This window comes from Canis lupus, chromosome 10 (assembly GCF_003254725.2).
Source record: "Canis lupus dingo isolate Sandy chromosome 10, ASM325472v2, whole genome shotgun sequence".
Taxonomy (NCBI): domain Eukaryota; kingdom Metazoa; phylum Chordata; class Mammalia; order Carnivora; family Canidae; genus Canis; species Canis lupus.
Genome location: NC_064252.1, coordinates 56108653 through 56129156, shown reverse-complemented (window position 1 = coordinate 56129156; position 20504 = coordinate 56108653). Strand labels below are relative to the sequence as shown.

At 36.4% G+C, this 20504-nt stretch overlaps 1 protein-coding gene across 14 annotated transcripts in view; it reads right to left on the bottom strand.

Moving 5' to 3' along the window:
- Positions 1-20504, bottom strand: part of ACYP2 (acylphosphatase 2) — a 247932-nt gene that overhangs the window by 49404 nt on the left and 178024 nt on the right. For 8 of the 14 annotated variants that reach the window (XM_025467078.3, XM_049115508.1, XM_049115510.1 and 5 more), the window contains one exon: positions 1511-1630. The exons of the other annotated variants lie outside the window; for them this stretch is intronic. In XM_025467078.3, the coding sequence (XP_025322863.1) occupies positions 1511-1630 (120 nt within the window). The remainder of the gene's footprint in view (positions 1-1510; positions 1631-20504) is intronic. 14 annotated transcript variants of the gene reach the window in all.

The window sequence follows — 20504 nt, the reverse complement described above, 5'->3', positions numbered from 1 at the left end:
TTTGGCATCTATCTGGTTTTGCTATCAGGGTGATACTAGTCTCATAGGATGAATTTAGAAATTTTCCTTCCTCTTGTACTTTTTGGAATAGTTTGAGAAGAATACATATTAACTCTTCTTTAAATATTTGGTAAAATTTGTCTGTTAAGCCATCAGATCCTGGACTTTCATTTGTTGGGAGTTTTTTGATTACTGATTCAATTTAATTACTGATAATCAGTCTGTTTAAATTTTCTATTTCTTCCTGATTCAGTATTTGGAAGATTATATGTTTCTAGGAATTTATCCATTTCTTTGAAGTTGTCCAATTTGTTGGCATATAATTTCTTCATAATATTCTCTTACAGTTGTTTGTATTTCTGGTGTTGGTTGTTATTTCTCCTCTTTTTTGCTTTTGTTTTTGTTTTTGTGTGTGTGATTGTTTTTTGGGGTCTTTTATTTGATGAGGTGATAGTTCGTTTCAAAGTTCAGCTCTGCCAGCCAAATTAATAATATCCATGTATAATTTAGTTCTATTGATCAGCAAGGATGATGCTATTCCAAGGATGGGCCCCATTATATACTTGCTCATTAAGATAGTCTTTATCAAAAGTTCCATAGCCTTTCTTTTCAGGCCTCCCTCTTTGAGGTATAAATATTTCACTTGATAATTAATAGTTAAAAACAATTTCAAGCCACAACTTTGGCACATGCCATAGAAGACTGTCATTAATAACAACACAATCTTCTGTTAAAAATGTAAAGAAAAGGGCAGCCCAGGTGGCTCAGCGGTTTAGTGCCACCTTCGGCCCAGGGCCTGATCCTGGAGACCCGGGATTGAGTCCCACGTCTGGCTCCCTTTATGGAGCCTGCTGCTCTCTCTGCCTGTATCTCTGCCCCCCCTCCCACCCCGTCTCTCATGAATAAATAAAAATAAAAATCTTTAAAAAATGTAAAGAAAAAATTGGTTTGTCTTAAGCAAAAATCTGTCCATTTCTGTATACTGTAAGTGTATTGGGGGATAATAAAAATAATTCAGTGTTGGAAATGTAGCAGGCTTCTTTTTTACATAAGGGATATAAAAACATTTAATAATGCACAAGATTAGCTTTTTGCCTTTGAAGCATAAGGTAGACTTACTTACGCTTTTTACAATTCTATCAATTCATATTACACATTATAATTTTAAATGGCATCCATTTGGATGGCTTGTCCTGTGTTTTCCAATGGCAAAATTTTCTCTTGGCTATTAGTAGCCAGAAGCATAGGACATATAGGTTGCTTTGATTCATGTAAAGGGGTCCAAAAATTCAAGTTTAGTCTCTCTTACCGATATATAGAGATGGGAAAGGTGGTAGGTGGGATTTTTAAACTTAGCATTAAATGAGAGTCCAGAACATTAAACTAATAGTGCACTTAGTTACAGGTGGGGGCACCTGGGTTTTAGGGGGTTCTTCTTTAAATTGAAGGCAAGTCACTTAATTCCAAAGATACAGTTTAATTCATCTTCAAAATCTGAAGGTTTACTTACCCCTTAAAAATAAGTTTTCCACAAAGTTCTATGCCTCTGCCTGGCTTGCTTTCTCTGTACTTTTTCTGGGTGACTTTAGCCACTGTCATAGTGTCTGCCATCACCTTTGACAAAAGGACCCTGAAATTGGAATTTCCAACCCTTACTCTTGATCAAGGTCTGACAAGTCCATTTACATAACATCTTCAGAATTGCTCTATTCCCCCTTGTGTTTGACTACACATTGTTATGTTTCACTACAACATCTCTTGCTATGTTACTGAAAATCTCCAGATTGTATCTCCTAAATCTGATCTTTCTTTTCCCAACATTCACCCTGTTGACAAAGTGATCAAGTCCCTTATACCCAGATATCCATATCAGCCCACCACTGCCTACAGAACAAATTCCCAACACCCTGCTACTGCACTCAATTACAATGAAAACCCTGCCCCAAAATCTTGCTGGAGCCCACTCACATGAGACTCTGTGCTATACCTCAAGCAGCCCAAACACTGTCCTGGCTTCTGTGCCTTTCCTTCATCTTCCATTTTCTTCCCAACCTTCTTACCTATGGAAATCCTGTCATTCTTTCTAAATTCAAATGCCATCTTTTCTAAATAACATCCCCAACCCCCTACCTCCTGTAGCATACACTTTGTAGGCATCTATTTCATACAAACTTATACTGTAGTTCTTTATATATGTTACTTGGTTGTAGGTCTTTGTTACTCCATGTTAAGGGCCAAGATAATGTTTTAGTTATCTTTTTCTTCTGTAAGGGATAAGACACAGTCCCATCCTCAAATAGCCTGGAGTCTAGCACAGAAGACAATTTACAGTGTGAGAAGTGCTAAAATAAGAGCAAGCACAGGGACGCCTGGAGGCTCAGCAGTTGAGCATCTGCTTTTGGCTCAGGGCGTGATCCCAGCTCCTGGGATCGAGTCCCACATTAGGCTTCCCCCAGGGAGCCTGCTTCTCTCTCTGACTCTCTCTCTGTGTCTGTCATGGATAAATAAATAAAATCTTTCAAAAAAAAAAAAAAGAGCAAGCACAGAATGTTATGGGACCACATGAGAACAGTGTTTCCTCAAGCTGAGGCTTCAGGGTGTCAGGGGAGGCTTCTATTATTATAAGTGGCTTTCAAGTTCCTTTGTAGATACCATACTTGACTGTAAGCTTTTTCGGAGCAGAGATTTATTTTTTCATCTCTGAATCCCTAGGAATACATATCTTATGTCTAGCACAACATAAAATAGACCCTCTAAGGTTACTTAATGAATGTGTAAATAAAAGATGCCCAAGACATTCATTTATAGTTCTAAATGTGTAGAGCAAATCATATTAGTCTTTTGTACTTTTTTATCCTACTTATCAGATGGTCAACAAATAATATAAATAATAATTGACTAATGAAAACCTCAAAAAAAAAGTTAAGAACCTATTTTTAGGCTTGAGGTTTTAGGTATTAACTGGCATAGTTACCCAAAAAAATTCCTAAGAAAAAAGAGCCGGAGCAGAAACTTCAGTCAAATCCTTATAAATACCTTAATTCCAAGTCTCAGAAAGGAATATATGTGGACAAATGAGCTGTTTTGAAATTACAGATCCAAAATGTGCCAAAACTGTGATACTTGCTCCTTAATCTCTAAATTCATCTCAGTTAAAAAGAAAAACAGGCTTTATTACAGCCCTTAACAATATATTAAATATATATTAAATATATATATATATTTTTAAATTTTTTTAAAATTTATTTATTTATTTATTTATGATAGTCACACAGAGAGAGAGAAAGAGAGGCAGAGACACAGGCAGAGGGAGAAGCAGGCTCCATGCACCGGGAGCCCGACGTGAGACTCGATCCCGGGTCTCCAGGATCGCGCCCCGGGCCAAAGGCAGGCGCCAAACCGCTGCGCCACCCAGGGATCCCCAGTATATATATTTATTAAATATAATTGATTTATGTATTAATATAATTTTAAAATTATATTAAATATATTTATAACATATTAATTAAAATTATGTTATTAAATATAATATATATTACATATATATAAACTATAAATAAAGAGCCTTCAATAAGATATTAAGCAATATATTAAGCCCTAAACAATATAATAGTTCTCATTTATTAAGTCCCTACATCATGGCACCACTGTGCTAAGCACTTACGTGCATTATTCTTTTAATTCTCATACAACTCTACAAGGTATTCCTGTCCTCATTTTGCAAATGAGAAAAATGGGACTCCGTTGAGATACCTGTTTTTGGTCACTCAGATAAGGCAGTAGTAAAGCCAGAATTCAAACCCAAGTCTGGCTCCAGAGTCTCATAACTGTATATGGATAGAAATACTATCTTTTGTTTTATAGTAGAAAATTATCAAGATAGTCTGCCAATGGCTTAGATTTTTCCCATTTGTGCACAAAAATTCTTAGCATATAAAACACTTTACTAATTTTGATGATTAATGAAAGTTCTAACAACAAAGGTTAAGTGCAAAATCAGAAGCACAGTACTGATAATACATAATTGTTTGTTTTTCCTTTAACAATTATCAACATAGTATGACCTAATGTCTTTTGAAATCTGAATACCGCCCACAAGTGACTTTAAGATACAGTGGCATTCATGGCACATCTACTGTTGGTTCAAATCACTTTGCTGCAGGCACAGTCACAGCTGAAGCATATTTTTAGGTGTTCAGGTGGCTCCACCAAGCTTTCTGTCCCAAAGTAACCAGCAGGATTTGGAAGACAATTCACTTTGTCCAGGAAGACCAAATAACAGAGGTCTTTTTGGGTGGGGAAGGGATTATGTCACTGTCTAGAAATCTTTGATAAACTTGGCTCCTCAGCAATGGCAGGCTGGGGAAAGAATCCACAGCCAAGCAATACATGTGAGGTCCCAGAAATATGGAAAGAGAAGGGTAAAATGGAAAAATCTCAAGGAGAAAGTACAATGGAAGAGAAAAATAGTCATAAGAGAAATTTTCAATGTTAGTTGTGCATACCCAAAGGAATACTAGTGTGAGACCTAAGAGACAGTGATTTTTTAGTTCCAGCTTGTTTTCCAATCTAATTTTGGGACTTCTCGGGGGAAGTGTCATCTCCCTGTGGTTGGAATTTATTACTCATGATGAGAGGAAGGTGGAGTAGAAAGTCTTTATGTTTCCTTTTAGAGCTTTGAGCCCCTCATGCTAGGGAGGCTGCAGATACATATCCCTGGGACTTTACTACTACTTGGAAATATGATTGTCTTAATAAAGCAGAAATAAATGGGTATCTTCTTAACTTGATAGAATATACCTTGGCCCCAAAGTCACCACCGTGCTTACGGGGGCAACAGTAGGGATATTCCCACTCAAGTTAGGAACAAAGAAGGGCATTCACATTCACTTGTCACCACTATTATTTAACAGTACTGGATGTCAGACAATACAATTAATAAGAAAAAATAAGTAGAGGTGCAGAAATGTAGAGAAGGAAATAAAAATATCAGCATTTGTTATTGTTGTGGGAAACCTGAGATATTCAACTGTAAAGTACTATAAACAAGAAAAATTAATAAGGTAACATGACAGAATTACTAAAGGGATAACAGTAAATTTCAGATGAACAAAAAGCAAATTAGAAGACGAAATGGAAGAAGACTACATTTACAGCAACAGTACAGGATGAAATGAAGTATCCAAAAACAAGACTTAGAAATATGTAAGATTTATAAATACAATTTTAAAGCATTCCTGAAGGCCACAAAGATACGTAGAAAAGGAATGGCATAAGTTCTTAGATAAGAAGTCTCAAACTCAAAGTGATTAGTTCTTCCTAAGCAAATTTTAAAAGTTATCATAATTACAATAAACAAGGCCAAAAACTCCTGAGGAAGGGTGAGAGAGAGACAAATTCTAAAGTATGTTAAAAAAACAACAATTCAAGGACACTCCAAAAAAGAGTAGAAATGAAGGTGTGCCTGGCTGGTTCAGTCAGTAGAGCATGTGACTCGATCTGGGGGTTGTGAATTCAAGTCCCACATTGGGGGTAGAGGTTACTTTTTAAAAAATAGTAGAAATGAGGGGATGTACTCCTAATACTTTTTACAAATTAACATAAAGCTGCAATAATTAAAAGTCTTGAGACAATAATAGACAGATGAATCAATGAAATGCAAAAACAAATCTAGAAATAGACCATACTGCATATAGAATTTGGTGTAGGATAAACATAGTAGCTAAACTCATGGGGGAAAAGATAGACAACTCAAAAAACTGTCTTTAAAAACTGGAGAGATGTTTTTAATAAAATTAATTTGAATTTATGCCTCATGATATATACTGGGTAAATTTGAAAGAAGATTTAAATTTTTAAAAATGAAATCATAAAAAAAAAAAAAACTAGAACACAAGAGGGAATTGATTAACTTGGAGTGGGGAGGCCTTTCCATTATTTAAAATCTGGAGATATTAAGGAAAAGACTGATACATACATAAAGGATAATAGTGATAAATATAGTTCATGAAAAAAATTTAAAATCTACATGGTCAACATCCATGTGTGGTAAAAACCCTTAACCAATTAGGCACAAAAGAACATATTGCAAAATAATAGAGGCTATATGTAACAAGCCCACAGCTAACACCATACTCAATGATGAAAGGGATGAAAGCTTTTATTCTAAAATCAGAAACAAGACAAAGGTATGGACTCTCACAACTTCCATTCAGCACAGTACTAGAAGTCCTAACGAGAGCATCCGGGGCAGGGGCGGGGCGGGGGAGCGCGGGGAGTGGGGAAGAAGAGAAGAAAAAGAAATAAAAGGTATCAGAATTGGGAGAGAAGAAGTAAAAATATCTCTATTTGCAGATGGCATGATTTTATTTTAGAAAATCCTAAAGACTCAACTAAAAAACTTAGATCTCATCAATGAATTCAGTAAAGTTGCAGGATACAAAATTAACCAACAAAAATCAGTAGCATTTCTCTATACTAACCACAAAATTTCTGAAAAAAGAAATTAATCCATTTACAACAGCATCAAAAACAATAAAATGCTTAGGAACAAATTTAAGGAGGTGAAAGATCTCAATGCTGAAAATTATAAGACACTGATGAAAGAAAACATGAATAAATGGAAAGGTATCTTGTGTTCATGGACTGGAAGAAAATTGTTATAACATCAATGCTACAAGAGCAATCTAAAGATTCAATGCAATCTCTACCATGAGTCGAATGGCAGTTTTTAAAGAGCTAAAAAACAATAAAAAACTCAAGATTTGTATGGAACCACAAAAGACCCCCAAATAGCCAAACCTGAGAAAGAAAAAGCAGGAAGCATCACACTCCTGATTTCAAGCTATATTATAAAGCTACAGTCATTAAGATAGTATGCTACTGGCATAAAAACAAACCCAAGCATATTCTCTCAACTAATATTTGGCAAGGAAGCCAAAAATACTCAATGGAGAAAAGACAGTCTCTTCAATAAATGGTGTTGGGATCACTGGATATTCACATGTAAAAGAATAAAACTGGACCCATATCTTATACAACTCACAAAAAAATTAACTCAAAATGGATTAAAGACTTAAGTGTAAGACTGGAAATGATAAAACTCCCAAAAGAAAATAGAGACAAAGCTCCTTAGCATAGGTCTTGTTGATGATTTTTTAGACATGATACCTAAAGCATAAGCAACAATAACAACAACAAAATAAAAGTGGAACGACATCAAGCCAAAAAGCTTCTACACAGCAAAAGAAACCATCGACAAAGTGAAAAGACAATCTATGGCATGGGAAAAAATATTTGCAAGCCATGTATGTGATAAGGGGTTAATGTCCAAAACATAAAGAAATCCTACAACTCAATAGCAAAAAGGACTATTAAAAAATGGGTAAAGGACCTAAATAGACATTTCTCCAAATCCAAAGAAGATAAACAGGTACATGAGATGATGCATCACCAGTCATTAGGGATAGCAAATTAAAACCATGATGAGGTATCACTTCATGCCTGTTAGAATGGCCATCATGGAAAAGATAAAGAGATAAGAGCTAACACGAATGCTGGTGAGGATCTGGAAAAAGGGCCATCCTCGAGCACTGTCGGTGGGACTGCAGATTGGTTCAGCCACTATGGGAAACAATACGGAGGATGCTCTAAAAGTTAAAGATACGAGTACCATATGCTCCGGCAATTCCTCTTTGTTTTTTGTTTGTTTGTTTGTTTTTGTTTTGTTTTTTATTTTTTAGTTTATTTTTAAATAAATTTATTTTTTATTGGTGTTCAATTTGCCAACATACAGAATAACACCCAGTGCTCATCCCGTCAAGTGCCCCCCTCAGTGCCCGTCACCCATTCACCCCCACCCCCCCCCTCCTCCCCTTCCACCACCCTTAGTTCGTTTCCCAGAGTTAGGAGTCTTTATGTTCTGTCTCCCTTTCTGATATTTCCCACACATTTCTTTTCCCTTCCCTTATATTCCCTTTCACTATTATTTATATTCCCCAAATGAATGAGAACATATAATGTTTGTCCTTCTCCGACTGACTTACTTCACTCAGCATCATACCCTCCAGTTCCATCCACGTCAAAGCAAATGGTGGGTATTTGTCATTTCTAATGGCTGAGTAATATTCCATTGTATACATAGACCACATCTTCTTTATCCATTCGATGGACACCGAGGCAATTCCCCTTTGATGAATAAATTCAAAGGTAACAATAACACTTGAGAATATGTCTGTACCCCCATGATCCTATCAGTATTACTTACAATAGCCAAGACATAGAAACAACCCAAGTGACCACTGATGGATGAATAAAGAGGTTGTGTTATACAGATACAGCAGAATATTATTCAGCCATAAAAAAAAACATGAGGACAGCCTACCATTTGTGACATCGATGGACCTTGAAGCCTTATACTAAGTGAAATAAGAGAAAGCCAAAATCTGTATGATCTCACATTAATGTGAAATCTAAAAAGCAAAATAAAAAAATCCCAAACCCACATAAAAAGAGATGAGACTTGTGGTTACTAGAGATAGGGGTTGATTGGAGGAAACTGGTCAGAAGTACAAATTTCCAGTTTTAAGATAAGTACCAGAGATGTAACACACGGCATGATGACTACAGCTAACACAGCCATGTGATATATAAGAAAGCTGTGAAGAGAGCAAATCCTGAAAGTTCTCATCTCAAGGAGAAAAATTTTCCCCTTTATTCTTTTTTTCATGCTTTCATTTTTATCATATCTCTAGGAAAGAATGGAGCTGAGCTGACTACCATGGTAGTCACTCCACAGTGTATGTATGCAAACCATCATGCTGTACGCCTTAAACTTACAGTGATGTATGTTAATTTTTTCTCAGTAAAACTGGGGAGAAAGACTTTAAAAATCTACATGATAAAAAAATCCACAAGCAAGTCAAAAGAAAAATTACCAACTGGGAATGCATAATTTTGTATCACCAAATTTCTAGAATGGTGTGAAAGGTTTACACTGAAAGGCTGCAAATCACTGATCCAGGGATTTGCCAAAAAAAGGATGCTAACTTCAGTTTATGTATTTATTTCACCTAAGGTGCCAAATAAATTTTTCTTCTGTCAAACATAATTCTATTTTTCATTTTAATGGGAGAAACCAATAGCCACAACACGACCAGGGTAAAATGAGTAATACAAGCCTGCACCTGTCTCGCAGGACATCAGTGATGGGCAAGGTCATTTTGGGTTTACTAAACTCAGGAAGGATATTCCATTTAACAAGCCCGGTCATTCCCATCTTGTTTGATGCTATGTTTTAACTGCTGCAGACTGCAGTGACTGCACTGTGAAACTCACTTCTGTAGTGGTGTGCATGAGTTTGCACAGATTTACTCGAATGTTATGAACACAGTCAAGCTGTTACTTTCACCAAGTATGCAATGTACTCATGGCCTCTACACTTTTATTAGGCCTATTATAAATACACAGCCAATTTTACCATATACTATTATTTCATCTTAGCATCTTAGCATTAGAGGAGAAAATCTGGTACTACTGAAATATGGTTTCTCTCCTGGACAAGAACTTGATTTGATCATTCAAGGGAAGAATATGATTACCTCTGGGTCTCTAGACATAATCTCTATCTTATAGAGGGGAAAAAAATAAAACCACCAAACTTTTTTGCAGACTCTTCCAGTGTTTGACTTCAGATAGAAACAACCCAACAACATTACAGGTTTCAATTAAAGAGGTTTGAGGGAATGTCCAGAGTTAACACACCTAGAATCTTTTCAGTGAGTTTTTTTTTTTAATTCAGCCTACTTCCTGAGCACCTGAGTACATACTTGAAAAATGTTCTGTTAGTAGAAGGATTTCTTTTTTAAGTTCAGTATCACAGAAAGCAGCTAGATATTTCAAAACAGTCCAAGAACATACTGTGTCATAAGAATGCTATTTCCATGGAAATTTGGATAAGGTCAACCGGCATATATTATAAATAGTTTCCCACGCTATGCCTAAATTAGAAATCAATTCAACTTATAATAATTGAATTAATTAACAAATATTTTTCATGACTTGCCATTCATAGGCATTTGGGGAGGGGCTGAGGGTGCTCCATTTTAGTACTCCTTGCTCTAAGGGTGAAAAGAATACATTCTTTGGACCATGTCAATGGCCCTTGCTCTCCAGCTAGCCAAAGAAGAGAAAAGAATACAAATCAAGATAAACAGATTAAAAATGAAGATTTTACCAAGAAAGAATGAGACAAAACTCTTAGCTTCAATGAGAACACAGATTCATCCCTCTGCCTAAACATCTTTCTAGAATTACTAAAATAAAGTCAAGGGCCAGGTCTAAGTTACATGTCAAAGGTGAAAGCCTAAGTCACTGAGGCAGAAAAACATAGTCAAGGTGAGGCTGTGAGGGAACAGGAGCCCTAGACCCAGCCCCTAGGTTTTCTGTCCCAAACATCATGTTGTTCCTCACCCCATCCGCAGGGAAGCCACACATGGCTATAGCACCCTTCGTGATACAAGTCTGAACCTGGGAATTTTAACCTGCCATGGGTACGAGGAGGCAGGGGATGCTGCAATGGCAAAGTTCTGACCACCCATGAAAACAGGAAAGCTAGAAGGTGGTGAAGAAGAAAGTTCTAGATGTCTTTGGGTATGGTACAAGAGCTCTGATTATAGACATTTCCAAGTTATTAGAGAAAGAAACATCTCCAGAATAGAGAAGAAGAGAGTTCTCTGGGCCACAATAGTTTGATGTATTACTTTATAGAAAAGGCTTTTTTTTTTTTTTTTGGTGCTTTGCCTGCCAAAAAGGGTTCAGTACACATGCAGACGGATTCCTGAATGAGGTGTGTTTTCTATTCTAAATTAATAGAAATCATCATTCTCTTCTTAGTTATGAGATTGTGACTTCATTCTTCACCTCAAATTTAGTTTCTAAAATTTAGGTCACAGTGATGCTCCCTAGTCCCAGCCCAGCCACGTCTGTGGGCAGTCTCAATCCCACCCATCTGCATTAAAGTAACCCCAGAGACCTCTCTACCGTCCACTTGGTCACATAGGCAAGCACACACCTTGAACTTCATTCTGAGAAGAAATTCCCACCACTAACCAGAGAACTCTCAGCCTCTAACCACTAGAGTCACACTTCCTTCTAGAAAAACTCTTAATTTTAAATTGCTGAGTATATGTATAATTTTTTTACAAATATTTTTTATTAAGGGATTGTTTTTAGAGTACTTTTCACAAGAGAAAAATCCTAAAAATATAGGAATGAATAAATTCATATGTAAACGTATGACATTTAGAAATATTTACCAGTCTCTTCTTCCCTCTTCCACCATGAAAACAGTGTATTTGGCCTTTCAGTGAGCTGTGACTAAGCCCCTCTATTTAGAGTTTCTCTGCCATACCACCCTCTTAGGTCACCATGGGTGGTAAACTAAAAATTACATTAAATTTTAGTGCAGCTGCAATAATGCTGTGCCCCCTATAACCTTGGTGGCTTAGACAACCCCCTGGTGTTTCTTAGTCATTATGAGATCAGTGTTTCTAACAGGGACATATGGCATAGTCCTCATCCTCCTCTAGTTCCTATCAGATGCTAACAATCCTATTTCAAGGATGAGGAATGGGAGGAGCTGTGGGATGGTGGATGCTTTCCCTCTTAACCTTTGTAGGAAGTGCTTATTTATATCATTAACTCCATTCTAGACTAAAAAAATACATGGGCTGTCCAGAGAGGCTCTGAGTCGATGCCTTTATCAGTTCCATATCTGGTTTTAAGCTGGCTAAAAGAACAAGACAGAGACCATTCTTGCTGTCTTTATATCAGGGAAATGTTATAGTGTGGCATCTTTCTCTCAGGCAGGATCCCTCTGAGACATTCTTGAAAAAGCAGCACAGTCCATGAACATCAGGAAGGCCTGCTGTCCTCAGGCAACCTGGCAAAATACAGTGGGCAGCAGTGAGACCAAAAAAAAAAAAAAAAAAAAAAAAAAAAAAAAAAAAAAAAAAAAAAGGCCTTACTATTAGGGGAGTCCAATCTCTCTAGACAACTAGTTTTGACCTGCACTATAGATTCTTTCTGAGTAGCTATCATGACAAACATCATATGTAAGTCTAGGCATTATAGGTAGACTTATGGTTTATTTGGGGAAGAAATTTATGAAGACACTTATAAATCAGAGTTAGTTATTTTGCCCATAAAAATGATCTATTCATATGACTCCCTAAATAGCTACAAAATAAACAAATGAAATAGACAATACCCAAGTGATAATCAATTTAGCCTTTGTTACTCATAAGCATTCACACAGTATTTTGCAAAAATATAACAATAAATTTTTCTGTGCAATCACAATAATTTCACACTATGAAAAACACTCAAGTAGTCTTGAATGTACATATTCATTATTTCGCTGGAAAATAATGAATCATATTTGGTGGGTGCTGTAAACTGAACTGTATACCCCCCAAATTTATATGTTGAAGCCCTAACTCCAATGTGATAGTATTTGGGGATGGGGAATTTAGGAGATAATTAGGTTTAGATGAGGTAATGAGTGTGAGGCTCAACTGATGGGATTAGTTCCCTTAACTGAAAAATACACCAATATACACACTCTCTGACACATGAGGACACAGCAAGAATTCAGCCATTGACAAGCCAGGAAGATGGTCCTCACTGGAACCTGACCATGTTGGTACCCAGATCTCAAATTTCTAGCCTCCAGAACTATGACAATATAAATCTCTGTTGGTTAAGCCACCTATTCTATGGTATTCTATTATGGCAGTCCAAGCTAATACAGGTTTAATTATTTTTAATTAAAATATTTTTAAAACTAAAGCATATGGGGCACATGTTTAAACTAAATGATGAGATGCCAATTAATTTAAATTAATGAAAGCAATGTTTTCAAACATTGACATTTCATTTTGCTATTTTTAGGTAACAATGATAGAAATACAATTGATACTATCTTTATTTACAAAAAAATAAAGCATAGATATAATGAAATTTAAATGCCTTGCTTTAGTTTTCTTCATCTGCTTTCCTCCCCTTCTGCAGAGAACTTTATCTTCCTATATGTATTATCTATTAATCATTCATGCATTCATTCATCCCACAAGCATTTATTGAGCACCTAGCTCTGCTCCAGGAAGAGTTCCAGGGATTGGGATAGAGCCATGAGCAAAAGAGTCTCTTTTTCATGGAGTTTATATTCTAATGGAGGGAGACAGAGAATAAGCAAACAAATATTAAAAACAAAATGTGGGGATCCCTGGGTGGCGCAGCGGTTTGGCGCCTGCCTTTGGCCCAGGGCGTGATCCTGGAGACCCGGGATTGAATCCCACGTCGGGCTCCCGGTGCATGGAGCCTGCTTCTCCCTCTGCCTGTGTCTCTGCCTCTCTCTCTCTCTCTCTCTGTGACTATCATAAATAAATAAAAATTGAAAAAAAAAAAAAAAAAAAAAAAAAAAAATGTGTCCTATTGTAATAAGCACTGTAAAGAAACAAAACCAGGTAAAGGGTAAGAGTGCCATGTAGGGGAGGAAGAATCAGAGTAATCATTTTGAAAAAGTGATCAGGGTTAGCAGCTGATAAGTCCACATTTGAACAGGGGCCTGAATCATGGAAGGAGTCTTGAGCATATAGGGAAAGCAGTGTTCCAGGCTAAGGAAGTGGTATTTTCAAAAGTCGCAAGGCAGGAGGATGCTTGGCTTGTTAGAGAAACAGCAAGGTGATTAGAAATAATTATGGAAATAAGACAGAGTGTGCTGGGGATGGGGTTAAACAGGTTCCCAGGGATCCATGCATGTATGCCCAGAAAGTTAGATAGATAATAAGAAAGTCCCTGAGGGCGGGGAGGGGGGGGGAGGGGAGGGAGGGGAGGCGGAGAAAGAATAGGAAAGAAGCAATATTTGAGAAGATAATGGCTAAGATTTCCCCCAAAGTAGACAAAAAAAAAAGTCATAAAGTAGCTCTCTGAACATAAAGATAAAAAGAAAAACACACATGACACATTAAAACTGCTAAAAGTTAGAGAGAGAATATTAAAAGAAAACTGAAAGAAAAAAGATGAACTTCAAAGAAGCAAATATTGACTGATACTTGATTTCTCAAAAGAATCAAGGAAACACAGAAGAGAATGGGACCTTCAAAGTGCTAACAGAATAGTGAAGTTAATCCTCAATAATGCAGTGAAAAACAGACATTTTTCAGGGAAGAAATATGGAGAATTGTTCACAACAGGCTACTTTTTTTTTTAAAGCTCTAAACCCAATGTGTGGCTCAAACTTATGACCCTCAGATCAACAGTTGCATGCTCTACGGGTGCCTGGGTGGCCCAGTCAGTTAAGAATATGACTCTTGGTTTTGGCTCAGGTCGTGGTCATGAAATCAAACTGCGTGTAGGGCTCCACATTCAGCACATAGTCTGCTTAAGTTTTTCTCCCCTTTTCCTTCTGACCCCTCCCCCTAGCTCCTGTGCTGTTGCTCTCTAAAATAAATAAATAAATCCTAAAAAAAAAAAAAAAAAAAAAGAGTTGCACGCTCTACCAACTGAACCAGCCAGGTACCCCAACACCACCAACAGGCTACTTTAAAGAAAGTACTAAAGGGTGTACTTAGCTCACAGATGGGAGCTCAAAGGTGCTGGAAGGAATCTAAAACCAATATGAAGGACAAACCTGTGAATAAATTCAAATGAATTTTAACTGAAGATAGCAATAATCATAATGTATTAGGGAATTTTAATTACATATAAAATGAAAATATTAAAATAAGGGACTAAGTCAAAAGCCATTACTAGAAATACATATACTTCAAAATTATAAAGGTTTTTCAGTAAAAGATAATTATTCTATATTTGTATGCACCTAATAACATCCCAAAAATTATATATTAAACAAATATTGACAAAACAGAGAACTAAAAAAACAGAGCAGTTTGAAGATACCTCTTTCACGTACATCAGACAAAATAGTGTATACAAATATATAAGATTTTAACAAAATTTACTTATTTGACCTAATAATCACACATACAACACAGGCCCTCAAAACCATAGAATATACATTGCTTTCAAATATCCACAGATCATTATAAAAATCAGTCATATATGAAAGGAAACTGCTACAAATACTAACAAATTGAAATCACAAAAGCAAATTTTTTGAACACTAAGAAGTTAAACTAGAAATCGCTGACAAAAATATACTTAGAAAATTTATAATGTTTGTAAATTAAGAAATATAATTCCTAATAACTCATAGGTCAAAGAAGAAATCATAATGGAAATCAGAACATACTTTTAAGTCCATGTTCATGAACATTTATTAGATGCATTCCAAGTATTTTGAAAGAAAAATTTATGTTCCCAAATACATATATTAGAAAAAGGAAAGCTGAAAGGCATTAAGCTAGACACCCATAAAAAGAATTTATAGAAGGAACTTAAAGAAAATAAAAGGACAAAAAAAGAAGGTAAAAACAGCAACAAGTAAAAAACAACACACACACACACACACAGAGAAGATCAGCAAAAATAAAAACTGGTTTTTTGAAATGACAGAGAAGCTTATAAACCAGCCCCCCTCCTACTATCAAGGAGAATAATGAATAGAAACACAGAGTGAGCTTAAATAACCAATATCAGAAATAAAAGTGGGGATATCAGTATAGAGCCTACAGATATTAAAAGATAAAATATTATGAACAACCAATAAAGTGAGCATTTGTAAAAAAAAATCAACCTTTGTACCTATATTATGCACACTTTATGTATATTTCATAAAAGTCAAGAAAACATGCATCTTATAAAAACTGACAGCAAGAAAAGAAACAAAGTGTGAACAGTTCTGTATCTATTTTATTCTGTTCATTTCATTTTTCCATGTATTTTAAAAATTTATTATTTTAAGTCCAGTTATTAACATATAGTGTTATATTAGTTACAGGTACTCAATATAGTGCTTCAACACTTCCATAAATCACCCAGTGCTTATCACAACTGCCCTCCTTAATCTCCATTGCCTATTTCACCCATCCCCCTACCTCCTCCCCTCTGATAACCATCAGTTCTCTGTTACTAAGAGTTTGTGTGCCTCTTGATTAGTCTTTTTCCCTTTGCACATTTGTTTTGCTTCTTAAATTCCCACATGAGTGAAATATGGTATTTGTCTTTCTGTGATTAACTTATTTCACTTAGCATTATAATCTCTAGTTTCATCCATATCATTATCAACTGTATCTGTTTTGACAATAAATCAGTAATTTAAAACTCTTCCACAAAGAAAACTCTAGGTCCAGTTGTTTTCCCTGGTTGGTTCAAGCTAAATATTTAAGGAAAAAATAATATTTCTTTTATACAAGTTCCTCTAGCCAACAGAATAGAAAATACCCTCTGGCTCATTTTATGAGGCCAGCAGAACTTTAATGCCAAAGTACAACAAGGGCATTAGTAGAAAGAAAAATTAGAGTCCAATTGCAGTTATAAACATAGGATTTTTGCATCCAAGCAGAACATGAAATTACACGAATACAGAAATACATCAGACAGACAGCTAATACATAATGATTCAATTGGGTTTCAGAAATGGTAGGTTAGTTTAACATTCAAAAATTCAATGAGAAAAAAAAAATTCGATGAGTGATGCAGCTCATTTATAGTGACAGCAGATGGTCATCTACGGTGATAACAATAGATCAGTGGTTGTCTGGGACCGCATGTGCAGGGGCGGATGTGAAGGAAAGGAATGGAGATCGATTATGAGGGTCATGAGGGTACTTTTGTTTGGAGAGGGGTGATAAATATGTTCATTATTTGATTTCAGTGATAGTTTCACAGGCAGATACATATGTGAAGAATGGTCCCACTATATAAAGAAATAGTTTATTTTTTGCAGTTGTTAAAGTTGTTTTTAAAAAGGAAAAGGAGTTATGGTATAGACATACAATAGAATATTACTCAGCCACAAAAAAGAATGAAATCTTGCCATTTGCAGTGACATGAATGGGGCTACAGAATATAAGGCTAAGCGAAATAAGTCAGAGAAAGATAAATACCATATGATTTCACTCATATATGGAATTTAAGAAATGAAACAGATGAACATAGAGGGGAAAGAAAGAGAGGCAAACAGTAAGACAGACTCCTAACTAGAGGGAAAAACAGAGGGCTGCTGGAGGGAAGGTGGGCAGGGGGATGGATTAAATGGGTGATGGGTATTAAGGAGGGCACTTGTGATGAGTACTAGGTATTGTTAAAAATTTGGGGGGATGCCTGGGTGGCTCAGTGGTTGAGTGTCTGCCTTTGGCTCAGGGAGAGATCCTGGAGTCCCAGATCATGTCCCACATCAGGCTCCCTGCTTGGAGCCTGCTTCTCCCTCTGCCTATGTCTCTGCCTCTTTCTGTCTCTCATGAAAAAAAAAAATGTTAAAAACAATTTTTTTAAATAAAAATGAGTTGGCCAATTTAGAAAAAAAGTTGATCAGTAATGTATCACATTAATAAAGAATCCACATGATCATCTCATCAGAAATGAAGAAACATTTGATAAAAGTCAACTTGCATTCATGATTTTAAAAAACAACTTTTAGCTAACAGTGAAAGTCTAGAAAAAAGAAAACCCTCCTATAGTACTACATCATAGCTCAAATTAAAGTGTGGAAAGCTCTCCATGTGAGACTGAGAACAAAGATGCCTTCCCAGTACCACTTCACCCCTTGCTCCATTATCCCCCTCCTTGATTTGGGTGACACAGACCACAGTCGCAGGTATAGGTAGGTCTGAGCTAAGCAGCTGAACAGATTCTTCTTGTTCAGTGATTAATCCAGGAAAGGACAGGGATAAGTTAGTCAATGCGCTCCAACCCCCTGCTCCCAGGGACTGTGTCAAAGACAACACAAGATCTAAACTGGTTCAAAGGAAGACAAGAGTTTCTGTCTGAGGGAACAGAAGCTCTCATTCCAGTGGAGAGTGTGTAGTATAAAGATGTCCTGTCAGGAGCTGCTGCAACAATTTCAAATATAATAAAGGGAGCCATTGGAGGCGGAGAGAGTGAAAGGAATCACAGAGAAACACAGCCCAGTAAAGAATTATTCAGTATATGTTTGTGAAAAATTCTCTTTATTTTTTGAGCCAGACTGGTTCTGCTTTTCTGTTATTTGTATCCCAAAGCCTCCTGATACAGTTTGGTTACATAAAAGTACCATAATTAGTTCAATCCAATAGAAAGAATAAGGCAGATAGAAGTCAAAAGAATATATGCCCTAAAAGAAAATACACGCAGTTCAAAGTCATGGTACAAAATCAGAAACCAAAACTTTCTTCAAAGAATGACTGTTCTGATTAAATGACATCATACATGGACATCACTTGGCACAGTGTCAGATGCCCACCAAGCCATCACCATTAACTCCAAACAGTTAATGATATAGTAGACTGCACGGAGTGCCCAGAGAGGCAGGTAACAGTCTTCTATATTAAAAGTATTTTCTTACAATTTGAAATAATTTGACTGGTTAGTCTTAAAGTTCAGGTGCCAATGAGTGTTATTCAGCTTTTACTGAAAACCTACATGTGCAACTTCACATACATTTGTTTTTTCATAAGGACCCTGCAAGACGGGTACTATTCCCATGGACACATCAAGGAACAAATTCAGAGAAGTGAATGGACTAAGCAGCTCATTAAATAGCGAAACTTGCTTTCACCACAGGTCCCAACTCAAGCCCCTCTCATGCTCCCTCTCAGTCTGGCTCTCTAATGGGGAACGAGACTCCAAAATGCCCATGAATTGTAACAACTGACAGAATGGACATCACAGAAAGTCACTGTAATTCCTGGATGCGTCCTGTAAGTACTTTTGTACATCTCAGACTTGGTTCATAGTAACAAAGCTATTTACTGAGATCAGGACAAAGATACAGATCAAGAGAAAGATTTTTGAATAGAAACCACCTCATATTACGGCAGTCATCTAGAAAACAGCTTCCTAACACAAATGAAGCTAAACTGGGTTCTTAGAAAATTTGGGGGAGACTTTTAACAGCCCTTACAACTAGATCTAGGAAATCATGAGCTTTAGAAAGAATAGATCATTGTACAGTCTTTAGAGCGGTTATAAGATAAAATTTGAGAGCAGTGGATAAACACCACATGAAAGAAAAAATAAAATTGCTTTTTTCTTCCACAGAATAGAGGATGAGAATAGCAAATGTAAACTATTTAAATGACTCTCCCAAGTAGTGCTATCTTGAATGTTTACTCTATCTTTTAAGGGTACAAATCATATCCATTCTTCAGAAGTTATTATAAGTCAGAATAAACAAGTGACATGAATTATTAGAGAACAATTTCCTATCTACTTGTTCTAATAACCTCCCAAATGTCTTAGCAAACTCCACATTCAATATATTACATAACATATTATGTTTCTAAAAATAATAACAATAATAGCAACTCTATAGCCCAACAGATTGGGCCCTAAGATATATGTGAAAGATGCTATTTAAGTTTGTAACTGTGCTATGAAAGTTCATTGCCATGCTCCACAGTCTTTGTGTATCTCCTGTCACTGCCACGATGCCATAATCTCTCATCATCTCCCACAGAAGGAGGAGCTGCCATGGGGAAAAATGAGGTTAGTGAAATGAGCAGCACTAGCCTCTTCCCTGGAACTCCAACCCACTCTGGTTAGGCTGTCATGGCTTACCCAGCAGCTGTCCTTGCTTCTTTTTCCCTCTGAGCTCAATCTATGAAATTAACCGGACCTTCAGTTATGCATCCATCTCTGGGGCCAACCCCAGCAGGTAAGACATGGTAAGACATTCTTTGTCAAGATCTTTCTGCCTCTGTACTGAATTATTATTCCTCTGATTTTACTCCAGTCCCCTGTTATCTTGGTTCCTTGCCTTATATTCCAGTTTCCCATGCTTGGGTTTCTAAAGTCTCAATTTTCTTGTAATAGGTCTTTAATACTTCATGGGAGAGTCCCACAATACACAGTGCCTGTTGGGCTGGACCTTTTGTTTTGTTTTTAGGAATTTCCTTGCTATTTGGGCCACTTCCCAGGACCCCGGGATCACAACCTGAGCCAAAGACAGACGCTTAACCACTGAGCCACCCAAGCGTCCCAACCCTAGAATTGTTGAGCTGTGACCTGAAAGATGGAATCTGAAAATAGACATGTATGAACCTTTGCATATAATTTCACTGTTCCAAATATTTGTGGAATTTTTATAAAATATGAACATATTTATTAACTATGAATAATAATAAAGCACTTTTAAATAATATAGCATTAATAGGTTAATTAATATATATATTAATAATATAGCATTTATAGGTTAAATAATATAGCATTCATTTACATGATTCTGCTATTGCTATGCAATGTTGGTTATCCAACCACATAACAATACCTTGGATTGATAAAGTCTTAAAATATCACTACTTCTGATATTTTATGAATATACGTGTGACACCTATAGACACAGG